Raw genomic sequence first — 27,982 nt, 5'->3', positions numbered from 1 at the left:
GGCGTCTCTTCAATGAGCAGCTGTCCTCGTCCATCCCGTGGAGGCCAGCACCCCACCAAGCACCACAGGGAACGTTCAGCATAGAGGAAACTCCCTTTGGTTTTGGCCTCTCCAACTTCTGAAACCAGGCAGTTTGCAGCAGTGCCAGAAGCAGCACTCGCTGTCCTCAAGCCAGAAGTCCTCCCTGAGCACCGCCACCACCTCCCAGCCCCAAGCGAGAACCCCGCTGGGCGTACCCATACAATAAGGCTGTGAAGATGTCATAAATATTATCTATTTTTCACTATCTTTAAGCCACCATAGAGACTTGCTGTCTACAGTAAGCATATCTCTGCTTTTGCTAATAGGCATATCAGCAATTCCCTGAAAGATACAAAACATCAGCATGAACCACCATCAGTTAGGCAACGGGATTTTCCAGCTCTTGTGCTTCCTAGATTAAACTTTCAACTTTTGCTTTTCCAATTCTGAGGACAAACACCAATGATATAAAAGGGCAGCTTTCTGCGGCCTCATGTTGTCCTTTGAAATACCCGATTTGGCTGCTGCCAGAGGGCCCTGGGCAGATCTCGGGGCCGAGCCAACGCAGCCACTTCCGAATGCCTCAGTCAGAGGCAATCCAGCTTTAACAACCTGCTCTTCACCAGCATTATTCAAAAAGCAAAGTTTCATTCCAGAACTAAGACAAGTCACGAAGGCCTTAGTGGAAAAGCAGCAACATCCTTCACAGCGCCTGCAGCTGGGCAAGTTAGCTCATCCCTTTTGATTCCTGATCGACACACTGTCTTTCAAAAAACATAGGTTCTCCTTACCATTGCAATTGCTTTGAGTATTCCAAGAGCTATCATTTTTTTTTTTTTACCCTCTTTTATTTTATTGTTCTTAAACCTGAAGCCCTAACCCCAACGATTTGTCTAGTAGCCATGAGCTGCACAAGCAGCAGTTATGAACAGACAGTTTCTTTTCTCTGTAGTGAATTCACCACCTTCTAATCTGACTTTCATAATATTACCAGGTGGGAACAGAAGTCCCCATCCATCTTCTCACCCATTCATTAGTCCGTACTTGTTAGCTAACTTCTTGTGAAAGATATCAATCTTCCTACTCCTCTTAATGCAAAATCCTTTCCCAAAGCCTTCATCTGCTCATCATCTGTTCCAAAACCCTTCCAATTTTCTACTGCCCTCTGCTTGTGAGTGCGTAGAGCTGAAATAATTATTATTTTAATGAAAGCAACAGCTCAGCATGGGTTTCACTTCCTTTACGCGAACCTGGAGCTTAACATCTGCAAGGCCACATATCTCACATGTTTATCAAAGATAAAACGAACAGAGCAAACACAAGTTTTTACAGTTTCTCTGTAAATAAATCACATGAGGGCTCTGAAAAGTCAAGGCTGAAGTAAGAACATGTGAAGGGATCAACATTATTTTGAAAATCTGCTTGCTTAGGCAGCCACCAGCCACCCTTTTTCAGCACATCAGAGTGCATGGCACTGCAGTTTAGAGGGAAGGAGGGAACAAAAAGCCCGAGCTCTACTCATCAGTAGGACTGCTCTCCTGAATATGCCACCCACCCCAAACACGATGCACAAAGGATGCTCCGTGACAGTTTCGCAACCCAACACAGACTTAGGCTTTACACTGTTACTGAGGTAGGCAATGGAAGTTGTTTGGCCCATCGTAGAACTGCTGCAGTGTTCGATGGGACAAGTTTGTGAGCCGGTTAGTAACCCAGCAAGACGCATTATCCATTTTGACACCCTCAGAAAGATAGCTTGACCTTTAGATGATCCAAATATGACAACATGATCGGAACAAAAATGAACTTGTGCAGCTCCAGTCTGTCAAGCCTGAAGCACAATGTTAGTCTCAGTGGCTTCACTGCTGGAGTCCTGTTGGAGGAACAGTAAACCTGGGTAGTCTGTAGTATGCCCTCAAACTTCAATATCAGAGTTCTAGGGAAAAAAATTAAAAAAAAATCAGATAGTGCAGCTATACATACACAGGATGACCATGAAGGTGGAACAATTGTATGTAAGAGCTCCTTCATTTACCACAGGACACTGTTATTTTTGTGTTCTTAACAGCACCATTCCTTGAGCATCAGCTATCTGCTTCCATTAGTCATTCCACAGCCTGGGGTGCTAGAACTGAGACTGCACAGACCTGCCAGGCACTTCAAACAATGTGTGAAAGCAGCAACCTGAAGGAGCGTGACTTTATCTTTCCCCATCCTGGAGATGGCTTTGGGATAAAGAAAAAGGGGGGGAAAAAACAGCGTATAGGAAGACATAAAAGCAGATCCCTATCTCTTTTCAGTAAGATAACATCCAGGAATAACCAAGCTCCATCTGCTTTGACAGAGTAAGTTCTAAAGGGATTTGTTTGCTAGCAAAAACAGGATGAGTTATCTGGAGATGAGCAGTATCGGAACAGAAGGGCAGTGTAAAGCTGCCTGCAGACCATTTCTGCCTGCAAAGTCTGCCCACTGGTCACCAATTCCTGAAGAGCAAAGGGCCACTCACCCACTCTGACACAGCAGCAAGGATCACAGCTTTCCAACACAGAGTGGGTGCACTGGATTCTTGTAATGTGTAGCACTGGTTCTGTCTTCAAAGAATAGTCTTAGAAAATTCCAGACAATAGGAACAGGCCAGTCTGAGCATTTCCCAGCACCTAGAGTATCTTCTCTATTGCTTAGGGGATAAATGGTCCTGATAAACCTTCCAGATCCTTTGTGTCTACTGGCACTATTTTGGAACTGGCTAAACTGGGTTCCCCTCCAGTTTGTATGCAGTTCAAAGACAAAACGAGGACACCAAAGTTACTTGTATTTAATGTTTCCCAGGCCAAACCAACTTCCTCATTGCTAGAAAGAACAAAGAGCAACACCAGCAAAACACATTGCACATGTGGAAACTGACTTGTGAGCCAGTGCCACAACCAGACTGTTCAATACATTTAAACACGCAAGGAAGCACAAAGACCTGTTGGATCAATACATTTTGATGTGCACATCGAAAGAAAATCGAAAGAAAGCACAAGGGGCTTACAGTGGTCAGAATCTTCTTGGGTAGGTCCCTCTCCCTGAAGCCTGTTGCCGCTTCTGTCAGCTCGGTGGTTTCAAAGCACAAGACAGTTCTGCTGCTTTACTCAGTCTAGATAAGCAAATAGGGACACTGCTTTTCAACCTCACCGCTGTCACCTGCGCTTTGTCTCCAAGTAACTGGTTAACCAGGGAGGAAGAGGCTGTGCACTTCAAAACATGCTCAGCGTGGTGGAGAGCAATCCCTTTTCTGAAGCTGCTTTCTGCATTAAGCTGCCACAAGAAAGGGCAGGAAGCTGAGATGGGGCAGGGGATGCCCAAGAGGAGCCCTCCCCAACACCCACCCAACAGAGGAGACAGAAGTTGGCTTCATCCAGGCTGTCCCAGCCCCACCACCAGCCCCACTGTTCAGCTGATGGCAGAGCAGCGGCAGTGAAAAGCCCAGGCTCCTTCCCTGGGACCAAAATAGTTTTTGTGAAGCACAGCTTGAAATTGTCAGCCCTCAGTGACCTTGTTTCCCACTGCTTTTTTCTTGAGGAGGGGAAAATGATAGCCACAGGTCCAGCAGGCACTTCTTCCCAGCAGCAGAGCTGCGGCCAAGCCAACGTGTGGTAACGCCAAAGACTATTTGCATTGTTATTTTGTATGACTGCTGTTTCATACCCAGGCCTACTATGCAAGCCCAGAGGCCTCAAAAAAAGTTTTAAAGTCATGAGCCACTGAGGTGGAGGGGAGTAAAGAGATAGAATTGCCTTATTAGAGACGACATTACCTGCTTCAGTGGAGTCAGGGTCAATTTTGTCCCTCAAGTGCTTCCAGCTTTTGGGCACCCTTCAGCTTTAGTTTGGAGTGGGCCATGAAATCATAGGAAAGCCAACTCCTCCCTCAGAGCCAGCACAGGGCAGGGCAGGGCATCAGCTGTTACACATTTGACGAGCCGTCTCTAGCAGGGCTGGTCTGTCGGGGTGCTACAGGGACGCCCGCCAGGCTTCTTGCTGTTGGCAGCACTGCTCTTGTTTTCCTTCAGCTCGTGTGTGCAAACAGGACCTTTGGTAAGGGCTCAAGAGGAGACACCATGCTCCAGAGCAGGCTGAAGACAGAGTGCAGACAGTAATAGGATGCCCCAAATGTGGGATCAAGACGGTAAGTCTGTTCTTGTTTTAGCGTCTTGTACCATGTGGGTACCAAAAATACAGCAGGTGCCTGGCCTCTGGTCACATCATCACAGCAGACAGCATTGTTCCAAAGCTGCTAATGCTAGCTGCTTACCAGCATAACCTTGATGGAAATCTCAAGACACCCTCCTCCTAGGGGTGCTATTTGTTTTCTCTCCAAATGACAGCAACTCGCTATTTTTAGTGCTCATCTCATGTCTGCTTGGCATTTCCCTTGGGTCTTACCCTTGTTTCACACCGCTGATGCCAGCTCCCACGAAGCGTGCATTTGGTGCCAGAGGGGCTGATGCCAAGTCTGCTTGTCCTGATGCCAAAATGGCAGCTGGCTTTATTGCTGAGAAAGGATTTGCCAAAGCTAACGGCACTAGTGCTGGGGAGACTAGCATCGATTCCAAGGTTACTTTCCTTTTTTGCTCTTCTATTGCCTTTAGACTTCATAGAATAATGCTGCTCCAAATGACCCTCCAGGGTCCTAGGAGATGAATTTTTCAGCAGGGTCTAAGGCAATTATGCCAGCAGACAGTCTGAACGTATGAGTCTTCAATAAGAAGGATAGGTACAGACGTGGAGCAATTATCTGGGATGCAGCACTGCTGCTGCTGGGCCTCACCACGACAGGAACAAGCCCTGCAGATCACGCAGGGCTTGATCTTTCTCTACCTGCAAATGTGTTTTAAAAGAATCTCTCACAAAAACAGAGAACTGAAAACAAAGAAGGTTATGTGGCATTTCATCACCAAGATACGCCTAAAGACAGAAGTCTGGAGCAGGAGAAGAGGGTCAGAGATCAGCTGAATTGCATCACATCAGCATGGGCAGGGAGTCAAAACCCAGGAGAGGTCACGAGTCCCTACGTTGTTACCCCCCTCTCAAGTGCCACTCTGCAAAATGCTGCTGCGCAGACACAGCCCGGCCCCACACACCAGGTGTAGGTGCAGTGGCATGGCAAACACCCACACGGATGCAAGTACATGCTATGTGCAATCTGTAATTGCACGTCTACAGGGGCATGCAATTTGAAGGGATGGCATCCCTGCATATTAGGAAGCATTGACCTCTGCTACTTTTCTTATTAGCCAGAGAAAATTGTTCAGCGATGACTGTCAAACGGGCACCTGATGGCAGACATGCTCAGGTCCTTCTTCAGACGCGGTGCAGTTAATTGGCCATTTAACCAGCTCTGTGCCTTGTCAGGTTCTCTCACTGCATAAGGCTTTGCTGGGATATCTGTCACTTACACAGCCCGGTCAGATCTTTCTAAAGTTCACTGGTGTTTTCAGAGCCTAAGTTTGCCAAAACTTGAACAAATTCACAAAAGTCCCCGCAGTCCTGTTTTCCTCAGCTGTTTTTTTCTTTTTTATACAATAAAGAGGTTTTCTAAATTGAGCTCAAAGAATCAAGTTTCTGTTTCCAGCAGAGCACCATTACTCCACAGCACATATCTTTCTGTGAAAAGAAGGGATCTTCTGGGAAGTCCTTCAGGAAAAACAGAGACATCAGCAGCCACCTCTTTCCCAGCACCCTGCTATTATGGCTCGATAATGTAACATGAGCAGCATTACAGAGGCTGTGCTGAGGCAAAGGAATGTCCTCAAACTGCCCTACAGATGTGCACTAGAGTGCTTTTCAGCTGTTATCCCCAGACTTGGCACCCAGGCTCTGCAGCAGCACCTCCACCCATCGATCGGTGGGTGATGGATCACACATTGCGGTACATAGCCACAAACAATGGGTTTAATTGAGGCACAAGGAGGCAGGGAAGGCTTCCCACTGACCAGTACAAGGCAGCACTGCTGGCTCTCCAGAAGAAAGAGCACTAAGGGTTGTGTACATGTATCTTCATACAACCAAAGCAAAGAATAAAAGGAAACCACAAGTTTAGCTATTAAGAAAGCTCAATACCGCAAGCATTTAAGAGATCACAGCACAACAGTATTAAAGCCATCACTTTTAAATCACCAGACAAAACACTAGGAGAGCTATCAGATCTTAACCTCTGCTGTTAGAAATTTTTTAAAACACGAAACTTTGGGGAAAAACCACTTCAGAAAGCCTCATCTTAAATACATGCTCAGCTTCTCTATCCCAAATTACTGCGTTAAGGAGCTCTCTGAGTGCCTGGAGAAGAAAGGCGAACTCATCTCTTTCTTTTGAAATGAGGAATAAACAGAAAATGAGGAATAAATAAACCAACACAGTATATATTTAAGTACAGATTCCAGTCTTTCTGCCGTTTCACAGACAGGGGTTATGTCAGGACTTGCAAGCCTAACCTTTCTCCCGCAGTAGCATAGGTTCTGTTTGGCTTGCGTTGTCAAATGACAAGAACGGCCCCCCAAAATCCTACACACTTTGTTGCTCTGCCAACCACAGCGGAGAGCTTTTGGGATCGCATCAACCAGGAAAGCCCTCCGATAGCATCACCTACATAAAGCACAGAGCATGCGAACGTGGGTTTCCAGGTACCAACTTGCTTTGATTCAAGCACACAAAGCAAATTCAGTGCCTCCCACGATCAGCTGTGCCCTTCTGCAGCAACTAACTCCCTGAGCGTAAAACATGGAGAGTGCCAGAAAGCTGCTCAAGATCTCGGCAGCAGAGCTCTAAGAACACCCGTTGGGAGTACTTAGGGTGGGTGCCCAGCAGCACTGCTGCCCCAGGACAGGCGTGTTGCGTAAGGAGCAGGCAGCCTGCAGGAAGCCATGCCCTTGGATCGAGTTCCAGCGCTGACATTACGCAGTTTGCACTTCGCTCAAGCATTGGAAGCACTGGTGGCACCTGCAATCACAGCCAGGTTCTCAATCTGGGCCGCATACCTGCAAGCCAGGCAGCGCTGTCATTCCGAGGGCAGACACCTCGGACACCCCGCTGTCTTGCTTCATACCGTCCTGCTATCCATAGGGTCACTCCTTCGGCATCAAAGTACATTCCCCTAGCGTGCATAAACATGCTTTATTAAACAAAAGTCAATGCTCAGTAATTACAAACTCATTTCAGCTTTATCTCAGGACAAAACACTGACCAGCACAACCTGCCTTAATGGGCATTATCTTATCCCAGCTAATTTCCATTAGTGGTTGTTATTCCACTAGCAGATAAGGTGAGCACTCCCCTGGCTGCAGCAGGGCCGGAGGAGGACATGGTGACCGACAGAGCCAAGCCTCCTCCACATGGCAATCTGGGCCTCTCATGCCAGGGCTGCTCAGAGACGAGATGCAATCCTAGAGGCATCAGCTGGGAAGGCTTCTCAGGAGTCCCCCAGTCCATCACATTACTCCAGGAAGGACTCAACATACCTAAAGCACCAGTGTTTGCTATCCTACTCTTCAAACTGCTTTCAGAAGACTTTTTTCAAAGACCATAGGGACCAAATGTTAGTTTGACTCTCTTTTCAATATCCAACTTAAACATCTCTTAAAATACAGCATCCCAAACTGTGCATATCACTTACTAGTAGAGTACAATAACAGACCTGCATAGGACACCTCTACTACAGCATCATAAAAAAAAATGTGCGTTTTGCAATAACAGCTGCACTCCTGATGCATCCTAAAGTCTCAGATTCCCTGTTTGCCTCTTCTTGCATTTTTTACTGACTGCTGCTGGGCTTCACATTATTTCTTCTCCCATCTTCAGAAATAAAACAAGCCTTTATCTCAAGTGCTTTGCCTCCCAAACTGTTAGCACGGAGCAGAACAGACCTCTCCAGGATCCCATCACTTCCACAGATGACTCCCTCGCATAAATTCCAGTCACCTAATGAATTCACTGTACCATAATTTAATCCCAAACAAAGTTCTCTACTCAGCAACATAAGCAACACATTCCCTCAGTCATCCTTTAGTGCTGAGTGGCAAAGCTGAGCAGCCCCACCATTTTCTACCTTTTTCATTTAATTTTAGATTAATACTTTCACTTTTTTTCATCAATCTTTAGACTCCATATTTTCAGAACATTTTCTTAAGCCTTGAATATTCCTCATCAGCTGCAACATAATTGTAAGACCAAAAGTAAGGAAAAACAGTAAAGTCTTTATTATCCCTCCAGTTCTGGGAGACTGAACTTAGTAGCTGGTTCTAACATCAGGGGGAAAAAAAAAAAGAAAAAAAATGATGATAAAATAAAAATTAAGATCCTTTTAAAAATCAGATGTGGCATAAGAAAAAGATGTCAGACTGCTTAAAACATATACCCCATTTGTGCAGTGAATTCAGCATAAACTGACAACAGAACTATCTTTTAAAGTGTCAGCACCCAGCAGAGTATTTGTCGAGTCTGACCTCATGCTGAGTTGAGGTCAACATGAGGAAAAATAAGCGACTGTCAAAAACATCTCCAAATTCCTGGGAAATTCAAGCAATGTTTCACTCAAATAAATAAATAAATAAAATTACAAAGCAATCTTTTGTACATGTAGAAGCTCCTCAGTGAAACAGAACTTCCAAGTCTTGCTGCCACTTCTAGCAGCTCTCACCAGATCCCGATTCAAGTACTCCTGGTCTCTCAGCCGGATGAGCTGGAAGAAATTTGCATGCACACACATACCAAGAATGTCCCTTGTGAGTTCCATCCTCAGGTATGAGACACGTCAACTGAGGTCAAGGGTTTGACAGAGAGCCCAGATCTTGCTGAAGCCTCCTGCCAAGTCTACAGATCCCAGTATTTTACAGAGTAACACAGCAATCTGAAATAAGATCAGTTTCTGAAGAATAAGCTGGTGCTCTACAGATTTTCTTTTATGTCAGGCTGTTGCCCAAGACTGACCGACCTGCAAGGAACACCCCTACAGAGGCCAAGCATTTGGTAAAGGTAGGAAATGCTCATAAGACACTCTTCACAAACACAGGACAGTCCCCATGGCTCCACTTTTACACAGATTGTGCCCAGCATAAAACAGCCACTCATGCACAGAAGACATAGATTCATTGTTGGCAAAAGATCACATGGGGGGGACAGCAATCTTACAAATGCCCTGGTGTCATCCAGAAGGGCCCAAGATCCTCCTCAGTGAGTCGTATTGAGAAACAGAAACAGACACAGACCAACTCTTCTCTGTAGTCAACAGCACAGATTGAGACATTTTATCAAGATCTGAACACCTCTGCCAAGTCCTTCACCAACACAGTAAAGGATCAAAACGCGTGACTGAAAACGAAACATCAAGTAAATTTACCCAGTTCAAGCCCTAAAGATTTTCTGAATTGTAATCAACATCTGCAGCCAGCCAGCAAAAATATAAAAATCCAGCAGCCAAAGGGAAGGGCGTCACCAATGTATCCCTCTCTAACAGATAAACACTCTGAGAACTGTATCAAAGTTTGTTTTGTAATAACTTCTTCGTGAGACGGTCGAGCTTTAGTGATCTAGGAAGCTGTGGATAAACCTCAATAACTGAAAATGCCTTTTGGTGCGCTTTCTCATTTCTCCCTGGGGAATCTTGACTTTCGGAGGAATATTAACATGAAGCACGCAAAATATCTTGTGGACTGTTTATAACCTAATGGCTCCAAATGTAACCTTAAGCGCCATTCTGTGAAGAGTTACCCACGTTTAGCAATTTGAGCAGGAGAGTGCCACAGCCCCCAAGCAGCCCACTACCATCACTCTTCCATTTGTTTTGCTCACGCACTTTCACATAAGACAGCTGTTTTACGGTGGTATCAGTGAAACACTGCTCAAAATCAGGCCAGTATAAAACTCAAGGTGGCATCATTAACTGGTAGAATCATTCCAAGGATCAGTGTTTAGAAATGTTTGTTCACAGGTACAACCAAAGCTGAAAGGCTTCAGTGCTTGCTTACATGGTCCTGCATGGTTAAGTTAGTGGGTTGTTGTGCTTTGTTTTTTTTTCCTGGAAAAGAGATTTTGAAAGAAATGCTTCATTAAAAGACAAATGTGAAAATCATCTGGTTCCCATTGGATGAGCTTACTGTAAATCAAGTTACCTTTCTGGAAGCCCAATATATATGTGCTAAATGAAAGCAAAACTCTCATGGCTTCACAATCAGAATTCAAAGAGTAAGATGATGCAAGAGCTAAGATTTTCATTGCAATGTTAGTTTAGTCAATTATACATCCTTAAGCTTAAAAAAAAAAAAAAAAAAAAAAAAAAAAGTAAGAAGGAAAGAGTGTTACAATCTGTGAAGTCAATACTTGCGTTAAAAATACTCATGGAAAAAATCGAGCTGTTTGCTTTCCAGAAGCCACTATTTGGTCTTTCCTACTTTTGCAAATTAGCAGAGGCCTTTCCAGAATTATAAATAAAACACTGAAAGCTCCATGTGACTTTCCCATATGTAGTTTTTCAACAGCCAAATTATTTCCCCTCTTCCATCCCAATGTTTGCATACTAAGGCAGTGTTTGCCAAGCTTCACTCAAGAATTTTTAAACCAAATTTGAAAAATCAAGAAAATAAAGATTTTGTCAATATACTTTAATGAGAGAGACAATTCATAGGAAAGGTTAAACTCAGGAAAGGAAGTAAGACCAAGAAAGAAAAGTTTTGCCATCCACCTATAAGGGATGTCTCTGTGGCAGTACAGAAGATGTGGGAAATGGTGGGAATGCCGATTTCATCTCCTCTGGGCTTTTAAGAGCAGTGTATTTAGCCATCCCACTTCTCCACCTGTTCTCATACACAACACGCTCTTCACTCATTGAACAAACAAATGGACCTAACCCAAAAAAAGGGGGAAATTGGGTTTAGAGAGCATCTCAGTTTTATCCAGATAACTGGCAGACAGTGTACAGAAGGGATTTTCCAGTCTGCTGCCTTTCTGATTGCCTTCATTCCCAGAACAATGTATATGAACATTCAAATACCCAACATCCATATGACTTCCATGCTATTTGTCACATCCAGAAAAACACGTGGAGGTGATCTGAAACCAAGCCTTCAGCATTCTGAAGGGTGAGATATCGGGCTACATCTACAAGAAGCAACGTGGTAGGGAATTCTGAGCCGGAGGATGCAGCAGGCAAGGCTGAAGAGCACATGCTGGAGCAACAGAAAGGATCCTCTCCTGGAGGAGTAGGTAGAGGACAAAGCACAGAACTTCACCTGAACAGTCAGAGCAGCCCAACAAGGAAGACAAGAAAGTCACCTGGCACATGACATTAAGACTGCTATATTAAACCATGCCCCAAAGCAGAAGTGTGACATACGCTCTTCTCAGGACACCAAAGTATCTCTTCTCCAGTTTGAGTTGCAGCACAGCATTCATTCCTACTGACCTCACTTTTCTCCTTGGAAGACAAACACACCCACAGTACTATCTTGATCAACGCAATCTCAAAACGTCCTTCATGGCATGGAACAGCTCAATAAAGTGGAGCACAACAGAAGCCTATTCTGAAACGGCTTGAAATTCTTATGTTTGATGTTATCTACATCAAGTCTCACTAATTTCTAAATACCTCCTTGACACCAAGACTGAAAAAGCCATGGCTTTCCACTTCATCGAGCTTCACTAGTTGCGGTCCACATTCTGTGTCACAGAAGCCTAACATGAAGACTTGGATCAAGACTCTGCAAACACATCACAGCTGTTTAAAACCATGAGAGAAGGTGTCCTCTGCACATCGTGAAAAGCAAGAGGAAAGATGTTCTGTATTCATTCTTTACAGTCTTGTTCAGTCATGCTGGATGCCTACATGACTCTTAAGTGATGGTTATTTCCTGTTGACAAATATGTTCTTCTGCAATCTACTTCATCTGTTTTCAAAAAACACAATTTTTTTAACATTAGGCCTTTTTTTTTTTTTCTTTTTTCTGTAACACCTATTATAGCCTTTAAATAACACAGAATCAGGACTCCAAATGACTCGTGGTCCATGTTCACTTGACACTGAACTTCATGTCTGGCAAAGCCTCGCTATTTTCTATTATTTTCCCTCAATAACATTTATGGTATCAGAAGTGGAGGCAGAGTAATTAATATTTGTAGATAACATCTATTATTTTACACAACACAAAAGATTCAACATGTTTTTTCATGCTAGTTCGGTGTTTGTCTACATATGTATCAGAATTCATACCTAAGTGAAAGATCACAGGTTTCAAAATTGGATATTGCATGACTCAGTGATTGGTCAATAATGAAGGAAAACAGATACAAAGCTGTAACACCATTTGTGAGAGTTAGAAATTATAGATGACTACCATGTTTTCAGGAGCAAACTTCAGAAAATAAGCAGAGCAAATGGGTAACTTCCTTTAATTTATCCCCATTCCAAACCAAGGATGGAAAAAGCCCATAATGTTCCTTTTAACTCCTCCACAGCAGCAAGGAGACTGAAAGCGTAATTCACCCTGGTACTTTTTTGTAAAAGGAGGATTTCATTGTTAACTATAGTAAACACCAGATTTATATTTTCCCTTGCAGCTTGCCAATCTCGCCATGACTCAGTTTAAAAAAATAAAAATAAAAAGAGGTTTCCTTTGCACTTCAGTAGCTCTCCATTTTTAATCTCCAGCAAAAAGATGGATGATAATTTATGATTTCTAGTCACGCACCATTTCTGGTTGAAATCACAACAATAAATAGTCAGAAACGTAAAAGACAGACCAAAGTTGTTCTGTGGTATCCCACTGCAGCTAAGACTGAAACTTTATAGTGCCTTTATAAAGCAAATCAGCATTTAACAAAAAACCCTCAATGCTTCTGAGCCACTTCATTGTAACAGAATATTCTAAGAGGAAAGTAATAAATAACTGACCAGTTGTCTCTGAGACAGTCAGAGAAATAGCAGCAATAAGCAGCATCAGGAACGAAAGTGAACCACCTCATAGCTTCTCCCCGGTTGCCAGGGCTCCATATTGACCTAAGACAGACAGCTCCCTCCTCAATCCTTGCAGAACACAAACATATAAAGACATTAAGACACGCAGCACTGAAAACTCAGTCAAAAATGCCACAGTGACAGCTCAAATCCTGTGAGTGGTTTGGTCTTTTTAATGTCACTAAATATCTTCTTATTTCCCTCCCTCTTCCCCCCCTCATATTCATACCTTATAAAATACCTTTTGTACCTCAAAACACTGAGGGAAGCCAGCAGTGATTTCCCATGGGCTGCTGCCCAGCACTCTGGGGAAGGGAAGCCAACTCAGATGTCTCAACTCAGGAGCACAAAGAAAGAGAATACTTGTACCGGCTTTAACATCTCTTTTCTTCACATCTGGAGGTCTCTGCTAACAGATTCTAACAATCAGGACACCAGAATTCAGCATCTTCAGCTTCTTTCCTGAAGGACTCCAGATACTGATTCCTGATACGCTGCCAATCTGGTCCCTGTAACAAGCCAGACAGCGTTCAGGGAATGGTCAGGAAAAGGTTGGGAAGCAGGAGGTGGTGGCAAGCAGTTCAGGCTCCTGGCTGCAGGGATTCACAAGGCTTTCTATGTCCCAACACATCTAGCCACATCTACATGTGGCTCACATCCACATCTAGAGGATTTGCCAACTTCAGAAAAAGGAACCAAAAAGATGAACTACGGCACTGTGCGAAGCCACAGGACTGAAGTATTTCAAGCTCTCTACAGTTTGGAGAACGTATAGTCCTGTTGAGTTAGCATAAGTACTACATGTTACCCTAAACTAAAGTCCACAATTCCTGACCAGAAATGTGAAATAAAAAGCAAGGTTTAGAAGTGAAGCTTCGTACAAAGATTCTCAAACAAATGCTGGAAGAGACAAGGAAAGAACCTACCCAACCACACACCCATCCAACCATCCATCACTCTTCTGAAGAGCAGCTCTCAGGAAGAACTGGGGAAGCACTTTGTCCAGAAATGCTTCTGATAGCATCCAAAGCCCTCTGTCAAATTCTAATATCACTCACACTCTTCAAAGTCTAATTCTTCCTGTTTTGCCTTCAAAGACTCTCGCAATTCAAAAGCCATCTGAGAGTTCATTAATAATACCACATTTAACTAATGCATTTGCTTTTCTGGCCAATGAGGTCACTTTTCTGCATTGCATCCTATACAGCGAACCACATGCTCCTCTGAATAAACACTACTGCTATTATTTCTAAAGCACTGACAACCATATAGATTTACAACCGCACACAGAAGCCAAATAAAAGTTCTTGCTCTAGAAAAATCTGCTTCTAGTCTTTACTTTCCACTTGAATCCATAATTCTGAGCAGCAAGCTCTGTCTCTAGTTGAAGCAACTACGCATAAATCTGGATGAAAGATGTCAAGAGTACAAAAATATCCATTACCACTTTGGACTAGATTTGAACTGGTGACCGAATGATGTGACACTTGATAGTTCTTTAACAGTCCTATGATCGCAGAGGTTTGCATCAGCAAATGTTTAAATCCCAGGAGACGCTACTTCCTGCATAGGAAAATGTTAGATAAATGAAATCTTCAGAAATAAAAGCTTCTAGATGTGTGCAACTCCAAAAGGCAATTAAAGACCAGTCACCAGATTCCCATGGGTTTCTGAAAGACCCATATATTACATGTATCTAAGCACACAATTTCACGCCAGAAGTCACAATTAACAAAGTTCAGCCTTCATTACTAGACAAGGGATAAACACAGCAAATCCAAAGAAGTTTCCCTTGTGTCTTCAGAATCGCACAAAAAAATTCAAGACATTTTGGATTGAAATACACAAACAACTCCACACTGAGTCAGTGATTAAAAACTAATATCAGGACCATCTGCTTATCAACTGCATCATACCAAATACGCAGAGCCAGGCATCTAACACCTATCCCACCAGAGCCATTCAGGCTCTCGCAACCCGCGAACCTTGCATCAATACCCTGGAGCTCTGCCAGCGGATAGGTGCAAGTCCCGGTAAGGTGTGCACGCACCTCACCTGATTTGAAAGCAGCAATCAAGTTTCCACTTGAGGTGAAGCATCCTGTAACGTTTTATTGGGTTGCAAAAATGTCACCGTGGTATACATCTGCTGGAGAGGCAGACAGAGCCAAAAGCATAATTAACAACTCCCATCAGAGAGCACATCCTGTGCCACATTTTTAACAAAGCGCTGCATATGCATAGGTGCTCCATTTCATTGGAGAGCCTCTACATAAAGAAATCCCCTGATCAATAGCAATGTCTTTCACCTTCCTGATGAAAAGTAGCACTCCCTCAAACAGCCACCAGCCCTCCTCCCTGCGCCCACAACAAGCTCCATCACAATGGTGACCATCACCACAAAAAGGCTCTCCACAAGAAGTACTCATGCAGCTCTCTGCCTGCCTGGGAGATGCAAACTCTTTCCCTGCATTTGTTTATAAGCTGCAGACATACTTCAGATGCCCTATGCTTGCTCATTCAACCACCCCAGACATACTAGCCAAAAACCGCTTGCCATCCATGTGTAGACAGTCACGTTCTCCAGTTTGCACCCAGGGGGCATGCAATTTAGGGCTTGCCAAGGAAAGCTGCTTATCATTGTTAACTTTAACTATATCCTATATAATTAAAAAAGCTTCAAGAAAATAAAGAAAAATGTAATAAAAATTACTAAGACAGATGTGATAAATCTTCCAAAATCATCAAAAACGATCACAGTAAAAGCTTTGAAGAGTAAAGAACCTGGTTTCATAAACACACTTCTGATTAACCCTTTTGCAGCTTTAGAAAAGATAAGATCTCTGTTGTTGCTGAGCATATCTGCAAGAGCTTGCCAAGGAAAGCATGAGCAAGCAGCTTCAAAGGCAGAATGACGTACCTATGGCAGTAAACCCTAATCCTCACTGTGGAAACCACGCAACTGAAGTTAGTCATAGAAAATGGGATTAGAAATTCTAAAAGAAAACAAGGGGCTGGGGGAATCAGCAGTCATCCCAAAATCACGTTGAAAAACTTGAGCAACTTTTAAATAACAACTGTTCTCAGAGTGGATAAAGAGGGGAGTAAGTCTAACACATCCCACAGGAAACCTGTAGTGGATAGGGACCGTCCGGGTCAGCTCAAAACCTTGAACACTGGCCCTGATGGAGGCTTAGAAAGGAGTGAAGGTGCCAGCAAATACCAGCAGTCACCTCCAGAAGTCCAAGGGCATGAACCTCTAGCAAAAGGGCTTTCTGATTTGCCCACATAAAACATAGCAAGGATCAAAGCAGAATGTGCTTTTGCACATTTGCTTTTGCAGAGGCTGAGGTAGAGTCCTAAGAAACTGCCTGGGAAGCCTGGCATACTTCTTTCCACACTTCATAATGCCATGCATCTGAGAATGTTGCAACTGCTCAAATGACCACCTTCGTGAGCATCACCCACAGCACATGGCAGTAATGCAGAAGTGAAGCCCTGGAGAGAATTGAGGCAGTTCTCCAAGCAGACACAGTTAATGTGACCTCCAGCAGTTCCTCATGTTTTTTCACACGTGTCTGTAACTTCCCAGACAACAACACTGTCTACTTTCCAAAGACCAAACCAAATCCAAATTACAAGTTTACATAGCCCATGCGAAATTCAAGTTTTGAAGAACGTTTTCATTTTAGGACAAGCTGATTTTCTAACTCGAGACAATCTTTGGGAAAAAAAAAAAAAAAAAAAAAAGTCTGCAAGGATGCTGAGAGATCCTGAAACAACAATTTGGAGGAGTTTCCAGAGAACTTCATTAGTAAGCACAAGCACCTAATCCTGATCATTTCAGTAGATAAAATTAAGAGAACACAAAGACTTGCATCAAGAATAGGAAGGCAGTGGGAAGAACAAAGACAAGCAAAGAGAGAAAAGAATAAAAGAATACCGTGAGAAAATAAAGGAAAAAAAAAAAAAAAAAAGAAAAAGAAAGCAGACTGTTGTGATCTTGGTGTTGATGAAATCTACTCCTGGTCGATATGGAAGATGACCACAAGGTACTAACCAACACTGTGATAACAGAGAGTATATTCTCCCTCTGGTTGCACTGGAGACTCACTGGGGCTCTAGAAGTATCAAGTCTTCGAGAGATGAGTAGCTACTCTAGCACATGGACCATGAATGGAAGGAGATGCAATTTTCCACCCCTCCTCCCAGGATTATCACTTGCATTTAATCGAGTCAGAGTCGTCAGATTTCAGGAGCTTCCTCCACATTCTGCCCAGATATCACGTTTAGGATTTCTCCTCTTTAGAAAATTCGGCTTTGGTGAGATCCAAAATCAAAAGGAAATGTGAAAATGTATCGGGCACCGCAGCTTAGGAGCAATTCTTCATGCTGAGCAGAGCACCATGGGGATGTCCAAACTCCCTGCATGTCCAAACTCACAGCAAGAGCCAAGCAGCTGTGTTAGCTTTCATTTAGAGTTGACATCACCATGCAAGCCTTCTCTCCTTTACAGCCTTACAGGCTTCAGCTGAATCCTGAGAAAGAGAGACCTCGCAGCAATGAGAAACCACATGGTAAGACCAGGCAGTTCCCAAAGCCAAGGCTGCAGCAACTTGGAGCAAGGCACATGAATCCAGAGGACTGGGAGAACTGCTTATCCAGAGTCCCTGCAGTAAAAGGATAGACACTCAAGAGCCACCCCATACAGTCCCTCTGAATCTGAAAGGTAACCAGACCTGCTCAGGGACCCAGAGACATGGCATGAAGGTTCAGCTTCCAGCAGCAGCAGGATCCTGATCAAAGAGTACAGACTCTTTGCTAGACTTGGTTAAAAAATTAAAAGCAAGGGAAGTCAGAGCATTTCACACTCAGCTCAGTCTCTCAGAAGATGAAAGCAAAAAGGGGATTTTTTTTGTTTAAGTACTTGCTTAGAAGTTCAGTTAAAAAAAAAGTCCCCTTAGCTTCCCTTCTGTGTTTAGGCAGAGACTTTTTCTATATTTCCAGTGTTGCGAAATAGAATACAGAAGAAAACAAATCTACTTTGCCTACACAGTGGGGAAAAAAAAAGCCACAAAAGCTCATATAAATACATGCATGTCCCTAAAAACAGATGCACCTATCAAAGCATCATTGCAAGTTTTTTCAAGTTGAGAGCCTAGCAACTCCCTGTACTTGCTGTTAAGAACAATTTTACTCAAAAGTAATAAGCAGAGTTCACACTAAGTGAACGTAATGAAAGAACTTGGCTTTACTTGGCATGTAAGAAGCGCAATTTGCAAATGCTACCCATGGCCAGCTATTGAAAACATGGGCTGAAGAGCCCAGAAGGCACTGCAATGAGCGACTTAAGTGGAGGCACCCTACACCCACCAACATTCCTGCTGAATGAATGTGAAATCTGCAAGAATTGCTTTTATTTATCTTACTAGAAGCGTTTCTTGGAAGAGCTGGAAAAAATTTATTTCAGATGGATTTTTCAACTGAGAACAAAGTTGTATTTATTATAATTACGCACTCTCCGCTGTGGCCTGCCTCGCTGAGAAAGAACATTACATTCAGCTGCACACGAACTCACGGAAATGACCTTTTGAATGAGAATGCTGCAACGAGAGACTCATAGAGCATTCTCCCTAAATAATGCCCCACTGTTTGCAGCTTGTGATTAGCATCTGACCACTGATTTCAGCTGCTACTTACACAGGCACAAGTCCACATGAGGTCAATCTGCTGAGAGTAAGTCACACTTGCTGCAAACAGCAATATGGAGAACAGGACTTGGGAAACTATTCAAAGTCTCCAGTCCAATTTGTTTTGATGAACATTTATTAACCATCATGTGGCAGCATAACCTTGGGAGGCACTCTGAAGAGGGCTCTTCTGTAGGATACACACTACATAATTTGAATAAGAAGCTCAAAGGTGTTATTGGTACTCACTATTAATGAGAGCAACGAATGCATGGAGGAACACTATTTTCACTCACTATTTTCAGAAGGACTCGAGGTTTATCTGAAAGGCTGCTGGATGGAAAGTCCAAGCATGTCAGGATGGAGGTGTGCTAGACCTAAAGAACGAGGCAGTCAAACCAGCAGGTCCATTTCATCACCTGAATGAAAAGTGAAATGTGAAAAGGCAGGAGGTGCTTGTTTGGAAACAGAGGGTGTCTCTTTGGTGTGCAAATATAAAATGTCCTCCTCACCCTCCTCAAACACATCAGGTCACCTTGCTCTTCAAAGAAAGTTTGGCTATTACAAAGGTATCCCATCCTCTAAGAACTTAAAACAGATGTCTGAGCCTTCCCAGCAGCTGAGTGGCTGGACAGTTGAACTCATTGCTGCCAAAGAAAGCAAGGCAAGCTTGCGTGCTGATGTCCATGTCTAGGGGGCACTTGGAAGCTGTGCGGCCTACCTGGCCAACACCACCCCCATGCAATAGGACCTGCTGGCAGCGTGCTCCCAGCTCCTCTCCCCTCCACTCTCCAAGGCATGTTCAGCAGGCTCCTGTGGTTCACAGCCATCCAAAGGTTTTTGCTTCGTGGTTCACAGGTCTAGAAAACAGACTCCCCTGCCTAAGCATCTGAAGATTTTTAAAGCCAAAATGCAGCTACGAAAACAGTCTGTGCTGCCAGTTTGGGTTCTGTGCTCACTTTGCAGAACCTGTGTTAGCATTGCAGAGCTCTGGTTTCACAGCCTCACTCACTCAACCTGCTGGTTGAGTCCCAGGCAGCTCTGCCTGCCACTGTCTCCAAGGGGAAGGCAGTATGTGAAACTCAGCTTCCTGACTGCCGAGCCAATTAACCAGGAGCTGCGAAGGAGGAAAAGCTCTCACTTGAGTATTTGTCCTCTGTGCAGCAAACACAGCACATGCCACGCAAAGGGAACAAAAGCTGGAGCCTCTTGTATTGTCGTACGTTGATGATTTACAGCAATGCCTTCCAGACAAACAGAAGAACAGCTCCCACCTGAGCACAGCAGAAGCCAAGAACCATAAAACCACGTCTCAACGATTAGGTAAAAATTGACCATAGCACTGGAGGCCATTGAAAACCTCTAGACCGAAACCTTGCAGAAGAAACAGGAGTTTCTTGGTTAACTAATAACTGAGACCTGAAGGCTCTCATTTAGGCCCCCAGCTGAAGAGGGAAATTACACAGCATTTACACACCTGGTGCCACACAACCTTCTCTTATTCTGACCCACACAAAAACCCCACAGCTCACAGTGCATCCACCACCTGACATGGGGACACTGGGATGAGAAACGCGAAATTGTCTGCTTAATATCACACAGTAAGCCTGGATCAGAGCTGAAGAGCTCTTGCAAAAAGCAGCAGTGTCCCGAAGGAAAGACCCAGGAGCACAAAGTGACTTCTAAGAAATCATTATTTTTGACAGTATTTTTAAATTCACCATAGAAAGAAAAAAAAACCCTCTGCAAAACTAACAAAAATGTTTTGTTTTGTTTTGTTTTTTTTTCCTTCCGTATCCCTCCCTCTCATCAAAAGCTCTCAGGCGCGAAATGCTTGCTCTTGGGGCAGGGAAAAAAGCTGACACAAAAGCAGTCAGACCTGCAATTAACAAGTTAATGGGATGAACTGGGTAAAAGCAGTATTTTTAAAGCCTATTCCTTTAATGAAAGACATTAGACATTAGTTCAAAGCATAAACAAGTTTTACCTTGCACCCTGTCCTGCAGGGAAGGAAAGTGCCTTCAGAAGAGCTGTTGGCAGACAGTGCCTGTGCAAGAGAAAAGCTGGTGATAAGGAAAGCTCTCACAGCAAGGACACAAATAAACAAAATTTAGGGGCATTCATTTCGGAGTCTGACCATAAAATGCCACAAGAACTTAAAGTTTCCTATGAAAAGCAATGGAATGACAAGGAGAATTACTCCAGGCTTTCCTGGATGAAATCTTTCATCTTCTAATGAAAGGATGGTCCTTGGGCTTCGCAGGCAAGGGACAGACCTGGGGGCACAAAACTGGTTTGCAGAGCCTAACTGGTCCTGCGATTACACTGGGAAGGACAAAGCAAAATAGCAAGAAATGCTGTAAAATAAACCACAAACTCAAGAGGGAAATTTAATAATCAAGTACACAAGATGGAAAAGATTCCTAATGGATGCTCCTTTTCCTTACAAAAACAGGAGGTGAACAAAGGGACAGAACAATCAATGCAGACAGAAAAAGGAGAGAGAAATAATTTAAGGGAAAACTTATTTTTGCCACTGCAATTTCAGGCAGGCTTTGTCTGAGTGCAGGCGCTAAGTGTCAGTAAACAGGGACAATCAGCAGTGACAGATGTCTGCAAGCCTGCTTTATCTCAGCTTCAGATCGAAGGAGGCTGAAGTGCCGAATGAAAGCTGTTGGTGAAGTTTGTTTCTCCTAAATAGGCAGAAGTCAAAACGACAAGGTAATCTGAAGACAACACAATGCACCCCCAACCCTCCTCCTCCTCTTCAGCGTTTGCTGCTTGAAAAGCAGTCTGCAGCCTAACCAACAGACAACCAGCAACAAAGGGAGGAATTCATCACGCAGGGCACCCAGACATGACTCATGACCTTCATACATTCAGGTAGCTGCACTAAATGCTTTCCAAGCACAGAGCGAAGGTCCTTCTGATCCTATCTAAAGAAGAGACTCCCTGCAAGAAGGGGTGAGAGGAACAGGTAAGAGTAACTTTCCCCGTGGGTCTACAATTGATGCGCAGGACACAATGAAGTCAGCCCAATACCCAATGGCCTTGAAGACAGGCTGCATTCTTAAAAGGTTTTTCCCAGCCTTTGTAATGTCCCTGTACAATGCCCACCACCTCCTCCAGGCCCTAGGTAGTGTTTAATCCTCTTATTCTCCACCGGTCATTCACAATCCCTGGTTAGCTCAACCATCTGGGATCCATGTGCCCACAGCCAGTGCCACCGAGCTGTCAGAGGCGCCGATGGATGCAATGTTAACAGCCTGATCTGAAGGATCCAACAGACAGCTCCCATGTTGGCCATCACCCAGCACAGGGACTTAAAGCAGATCCCACAGAAAGGAGAAGTTTCCAAGTACCCAACTACTGATGCACCATTAACAAATGAAAACTTATTATGAAGAGTCAGGACACAAGAGAAAAGAGCCAATCAGTTCTGCTCATTAAAAGCCCTCTGCAATGCCTGTGGGCATATACCATTCATGTTTGAGTTTCCCCACTTCCAACAGGCGATGCTCAACACCTTTTGCACAGGGAAAGCTCAAGATGGTGGTGAGATTCCTGCTGAAACCCTCTCTTTGTCACCATCTCTACAGCTCATCAGTCTGCAGTTCTGTCTGCAGTTTGGCCAGCAGGAGACCGAAAAAAAAAAAAAGAAAAAAAAAAAAGGTAGTTCTGTAACCACTAGAACTCTGAAAGCTGACCTCTCGTCAGTTTGCTCCACGAGGCTGATTGACATTGCAGGCCAGCAAATCAAACAATCAAACTCCAAAGTGAAGCCTTTCCCAAAGCTAGGGTGTGCATCCAGTCCGCTGACCACCAACTCACAGATTTGCCTGTACTCAATAAGCTGGCAAGGTCAGGCACATGATGGAGCTGTACATGTCCCTGTTCATTGCAGGGGAGTGGGACCAGATGGCCTTTAAGGTCTCAACTCTAAACATTCTATGATAAAAACCGCATCACCACTAGTGATGAACCTTCCATCTTAGAGCAATGCAAAAGAATAAAGAGGAATGAAAGGAGAATTTCTTGAGGTAAAAGCTTTCCTCTGCTTGTCCTAAGGATTGTATCTATGATCCTCACAAAGGGCTTTCCAGCACTTCCCCAAACCCAACACCCCATTCCTTGTAAATATCGGTTGTAGCTCACCACACCTGCCTGCCTCTTTGCAGCCAATCAACATCAGGAGATTGGCAGTACGTGAAATGGCAGAAGTTTCCTGAAATCATCCCGACATTCCATGCTGCATGCTTGTTTTCTTCCAGCTTGGAAGCACAGACCAACACCTGGCCATCAGGTTGTTGGCTGCATCACACAACTAGCACATTGCCCATTTATGAACAACTGCCCTTCCATGGTTGTCCATCACCAGCCTGGATTCAAAGAACTGCTTCTGAGATGTCCCTGATATGCTGGGTCCTCACAGCCCCATCAGTAGTCTGCCCAGTCTTCAGAAATTCATGAACCCACAAAAACAAATGCCAGACAGGAGCGTGTACAGCCATAAAGTCACTAGTTAAACACATTACCAAGGAGGTTCTTATGCAACTAACCAGGAAAGGTTACCTGGTTACCTCTTGTCCCCTGCAGAATAGGGCAGTGCGAGTCACAGGAACACCTCCAAACCTGCATGCTGTCAGGAGACAGAACAAAGGGCCACCTGCAGCAATATGTTACCAACACTCCAGGATACGTCTGACAAGGACAGATCTGCACAGGCACAGCCGGGACCAAAGGGCACAGCACAGACACCGTGGGACAGAGGATGAGCCCATCACTTTTGGCCTAAACAAACACCCTGCTCTCGCCTAGGGCACACAGGACACTTTCGAACCAGGCCTTCCATCTGCTGCACAGCTGTTGAGATGCAAAGAGAAATTCTTACAGCATTGTGTGCGATCGTGAGAGTAGCTCACAAATGGAAGAATGTTAATCAGTGTGGAAGCATGCTATCCAGATGAGACACTGGAGCACAAGGAGGTATAACCACGGTGGTATGAGCAGTCCTTAATTCAATCTGCTCAGTTACTTAGTGGCTCTGCTCTGAGGAAGTACAGGCCGTACTTTGATCTCTGCTGCCTCCTGCCAAAACTGGGGAAATCAGCAAGCCAAAAAGCAAGAGTCACAAAGATACTTCAGCAGGCAAAATACAGCTCTGGGGTTGTATAAGCACTTCTTCTCTTGAAGGACCCACAGCATTTCAGGAGGCACCAAAGTGCTACTGCAACTAATTACCTATACATTAACTGAAACAGCTGGCATATTTTGAGATGGGTCTCTCTTAGAGGTGGATAACCGAAGCTTTGCTGCTCACACACCACCTGAAGTGATGCTCCTAAAAGGTCCCAAGCGCTGGCAGGTCTGGATCAAGCCTGGTAACTTCATGTGTGGTCACAGCCAGCACAGCCCTGAGCACAAACACTGCTAAAGGGGTGTCAGATGCACCAAGTCACGTCAGGCCTGTCCTGGACACAAGGCTCCTCTCTGCCACCCAGATGAATCATCTCTCAAGTCACAGCATTTCAAGAACTCTTCCATTTGGAATGAAATGGGCCTTTAAGGAGATCCGTGCTTCTGTCAGATTTTGGCTCAAAACCATCTTATTAGAGAAAGACAGATTCCTCAGGCTTGCCACATAGTTAACATTCACTTAAATCTCTTGTTTTTAAAGAAAACAACAGTTGAGAAAACGATGTGATAATTAAGCTGCTTGCAGTGGGAAGCAGATGGCTGGTCAAATAACCTTTAGTCTGCCCTGTAGGGATGTACTGCAATAGAATCCGCAATAGAATAATGATTAATGCTCAAAGTTTAACACTACAAATTTGATCAAGCTTGTTTTTTAAAGATATTTATTTTAAAAGACATTCTAATTCATTTCTTACTTCCCCACTTCCCTCTCCCTCAAGCCGCGAGGACAGCGCACAGCTAATGCTATACAAGTGCAGCCATAACGGGGCATGGCCAGGTTTCTTTTTCCTGTGTTTACTCTGATCTTATTTTTGTTACACAACTGCAACGTATCTTCCCTTAATCTGCAGATAAATGCTCCAATTCTTGTTAACAGAGCTTTGCGCTCCATGGTGAGCACACACGCAATGAACAGTCACAGGGGCAGGTAAAGAACTTGGACTCAGGATTGGTCTGCGCTAATTATCTTCATTCTCTTCCACCTGCCACCCAAAACAAGACTTCATTAAAAGAAAGGTCTTCTAAGATCCTCAGCAGCCTGGACTTATTTTAACCTGAAAAAATCAGACCCTCCTGCACAGTACAGCATGTTCTCAGCAATGTTTGCTCAGTGTGGCTAGGCAGCACAGCTCCACCTCCTGAATTATTTAGAGGACACATTTCCTGCAGCACCTCCCAGCCTCAGACCTCCAGCTCAGAGAAGCACAAACCCTCAACAAGCCCTCCCCAGCAGCAGAAGCAAGCAGGGCATTGCAGCTGTCTGAGATGGAGGTGGCAGCAACAGCAGTCACCACGGGCAGTGAGGGCAGCCATGGTCTGCAGAGACCAAGAGCTGAATGCTGTCAGAGGTCTAGCTAAAACCATAGGAACCCTTGGTGCAGAGATCTTCCCAGGCCAGCACTGCTCACCACTACAAGCGCATCACCTCCAAGGAAATCATACTCTAAGGCAACATGAAAGCAGACAAAGTTTAGTTACATTCTCATTTCCCAGATCACACATTATTCAAATATATATATATATACATATCCCACATTACTCAAAAACGACAGTTTTTGAGTGGGTTGCTGTCAATCTGTAGTATGCTGTGAGATAATACCAGCTCTTTGACAGACAGTCTAAGATCTAAAATAAACCACATGAGTTTTATATAGACAAACTATGAAAAGAAAACGAGTAAGAGACACATCCATATCTAAATGCTCTAAAGAAAACACAGGCAGCCAAAGCTCTTCTCTCTCACCATCACGTACTGTACTACCCAAGACTTACTATTTTAGGACTACTTCTGGTGCACTGATTGGAGAGGATACCTACAAGTCAGATACGTGTATGAATACTTCTTCCTTTTCTACTTCCATTTCCTTTCCTCTACCTGTTCCTTGACTAGCGCACAAGCTGTACAGGGAGTGTCTTTCACAACCTTCAAGGCAGGTATATTGTTCTTATTAGCATTTATAGGGTTGAAGACCTTCGCAGCTTTTGTCTAGACAATCCTAGCGCCTGGCTGCCGCTCACAGCTGGAACACCACAACACCTTGTGCCTATATACACTCAGTTGGTATATGTTGGTTTGATGGTGGAGCAGAGCAAGCGCTGGGACTTCCACCAGTTCAGGGCAGTTGAGACAACATGGAAAACACACGGTTCAGCACAACCTTGCAGCTCTCTACTGCAGCAAAGGCCAAATCACAGCAAGAAAATTTCAGACGGCACTACCAATTTGATGGTTGGACTGAATGATCTTAGAGATCATTTCCAACCTTAATGCTTCTATGATTCTAATTACAAAGCCTTTAAAGTCTGTCTGGTACTCCCAGTGCCCTGAAAAAATAAGATTTAAAACATCTGTAGTCAAACTCCTCACCTCTCTACTCGCAACAGAAGTCAGAAAGATTTCCAATGGACGCCTTTCCCAGAAAGAACACTCCACACCAGTGTCCCAGAGAAACTACACACCGAGTAACCACAGCACCTGTGGTCTGCAGGCACAGATCAGTATCCAGGAAGACTTAGAACTTCAGTAAATTCATTCATATAATCTGTGAAGGTCTAGATCTTCAACAAATACAAAACGCAGTTCCTGCCTCCTAAGCAGACCATCAAATCTGAAGGCATCCTGCTCAATTTATGCTGTGCAGAGAATGAAAAAGACATAATGACTGCATGAACAGCAGGTTCCAGGTTGTGCACGGGACACCTGGCCCAGCACAGTTGTCTATGAGCAACACTGAGCAAGGTGAAGGTCTATGGATTCTGCAAAGGGCAGTCTAAGAACACTGCTGGAGAACATCATAGCACAGGCACAATATTGAGTAAAGTGATGAAGGAGAGCGAATGAACTTCTTCAGAACCCTATAGGCATGAAGAAGGCAATCAGAGCCTAAAGAGACAAGGGCTGCTTCCCATCATCCTGGCTGAAACACTCTCCCTCCTTCCTTCCCTTGAGGAACACGGTTTTGTGGGCATGGTGGTGACGGGCTGATGCGTTGGACTAGATGATCTTAGAGGCCTTTTCCAACCTTAATGACTCTATGATTCCCCAAAGCTGAGGCTCACCCCACACTTCCTATGCAATACCAACCTCCTTTGCCCGGGCAAGCCCTGCTCCCTGGGCCAGCCACCCCTGCCCTGTCACCTCCCAGGTGACACCCGCACCTGCCAGCGCCCCAGGCCGGTGCCCTCACCGCGGCTGCCGTTCCCTCTGCAGCCCCTCCTGCAGCCTACAGCAGCCCCGACCCATGCTGCTCCTCCAGCCCCAGCACGGTCCCAAGCCCCGCTCCCTGCACCCCCAGCTCCATTTCAGTCCCAAACCTCGGCAGACCCCCCAGACGCTGCCCCCTGCCCACGATTCGCCCGCTGACAACCCTCGCCCCTCGCAGCCAGCTGTCGCTCAGGACCCCCCAGCACACACTGAACCCTCCGACCGGCGCCCCCCGGGCTGCCTCCTACCTGGGCGGGCTCCACGCTGGCGGGCAGCCCCTCGGGTAGCGCCTGAAACAGCATCAGGGCCATGGCGGCGCGAAACCTCCTCGCCATCCCCCCCACCCCCCGCTCCCCGCCTCCCCGCCTCCCGAGCCCGACTGCGGCCCGGGACGGGAGCCGAGGGGGCACCCCGCGTCTCGTCCCGCCCCATCCGATCTCTGACTGGGCAGACGGCGCGCGATTTGGACGGCTATTGGCTCGACACGCCATCGTTCAGGGCAGAACGGGGAGGGGCGGGGTCCGCTTGCAGGGAGCTTGCCATCTTGAGTGTGGCGCTGCGGAGAGGGGGCCCGGGGTAGTGTGATGGCCGCCATGTTGTGAGTGGCGGAACTGGCTGAAAGGGGGATGTGGGCGCTGCCCCTTGTGTCTGTGCCCCGACGTGGCGTGCAGCAGCTGTCTCACGCCTGTCAGGGCCTCTCTGGTGGCCCTAGAGCGCCCGTCCCCATCTGCTGGCCATGTCTTGTGGTGGCTTTAAACCTTGCTCAGCCTCTCTGCAGTGCACACAGGGAGCCCCAAAGCCAAGCAGCCCACCCAAGCCTGGGGGTTCACCAGGGAACATGTGTAGGATGGCAGCTAAAATGGCCGCAGTAGCAGCAGGCAGAAGCA

At 45.1% G+C, this 27,982-nt stretch overlaps 1 protein-coding gene across 1 annotated transcript in view; it reads right to left on the bottom strand.

Annotated features, from left to right (window-relative positions):
- WBP1L (WW domain binding protein 1 like) overlaps window positions 1-27,430 on the bottom strand; it is a gene marked incomplete at both ends in the record, with an annotated part of 48,159 nt that extends 20,729 nt beyond the window's left edge. Inside the window, one exon of the mRNA XM_079535422.1 lies at window positions 27,344-27,430. Coding sequence (XP_079391548.1) covers window positions 27,344-27,430 — 87 coding nt within the window. The remainder of the gene's footprint in view (window positions 1-27,343) is intronic.
- Window positions 27,431-27,982: the final 552 nt, after the last annotated feature.

This window comes from Tetrao urogallus, assembly GCF_951394365.1.
Source record: "Tetrao urogallus genome assembly, chromosome: 5".
Taxonomy (NCBI): domain Eukaryota; kingdom Metazoa; phylum Chordata; class Aves; order Galliformes; family Phasianidae; genus Tetrao; species Tetrao urogallus.
This window is presented reverse-complemented; position numbering and strand designations above follow the sequence as displayed.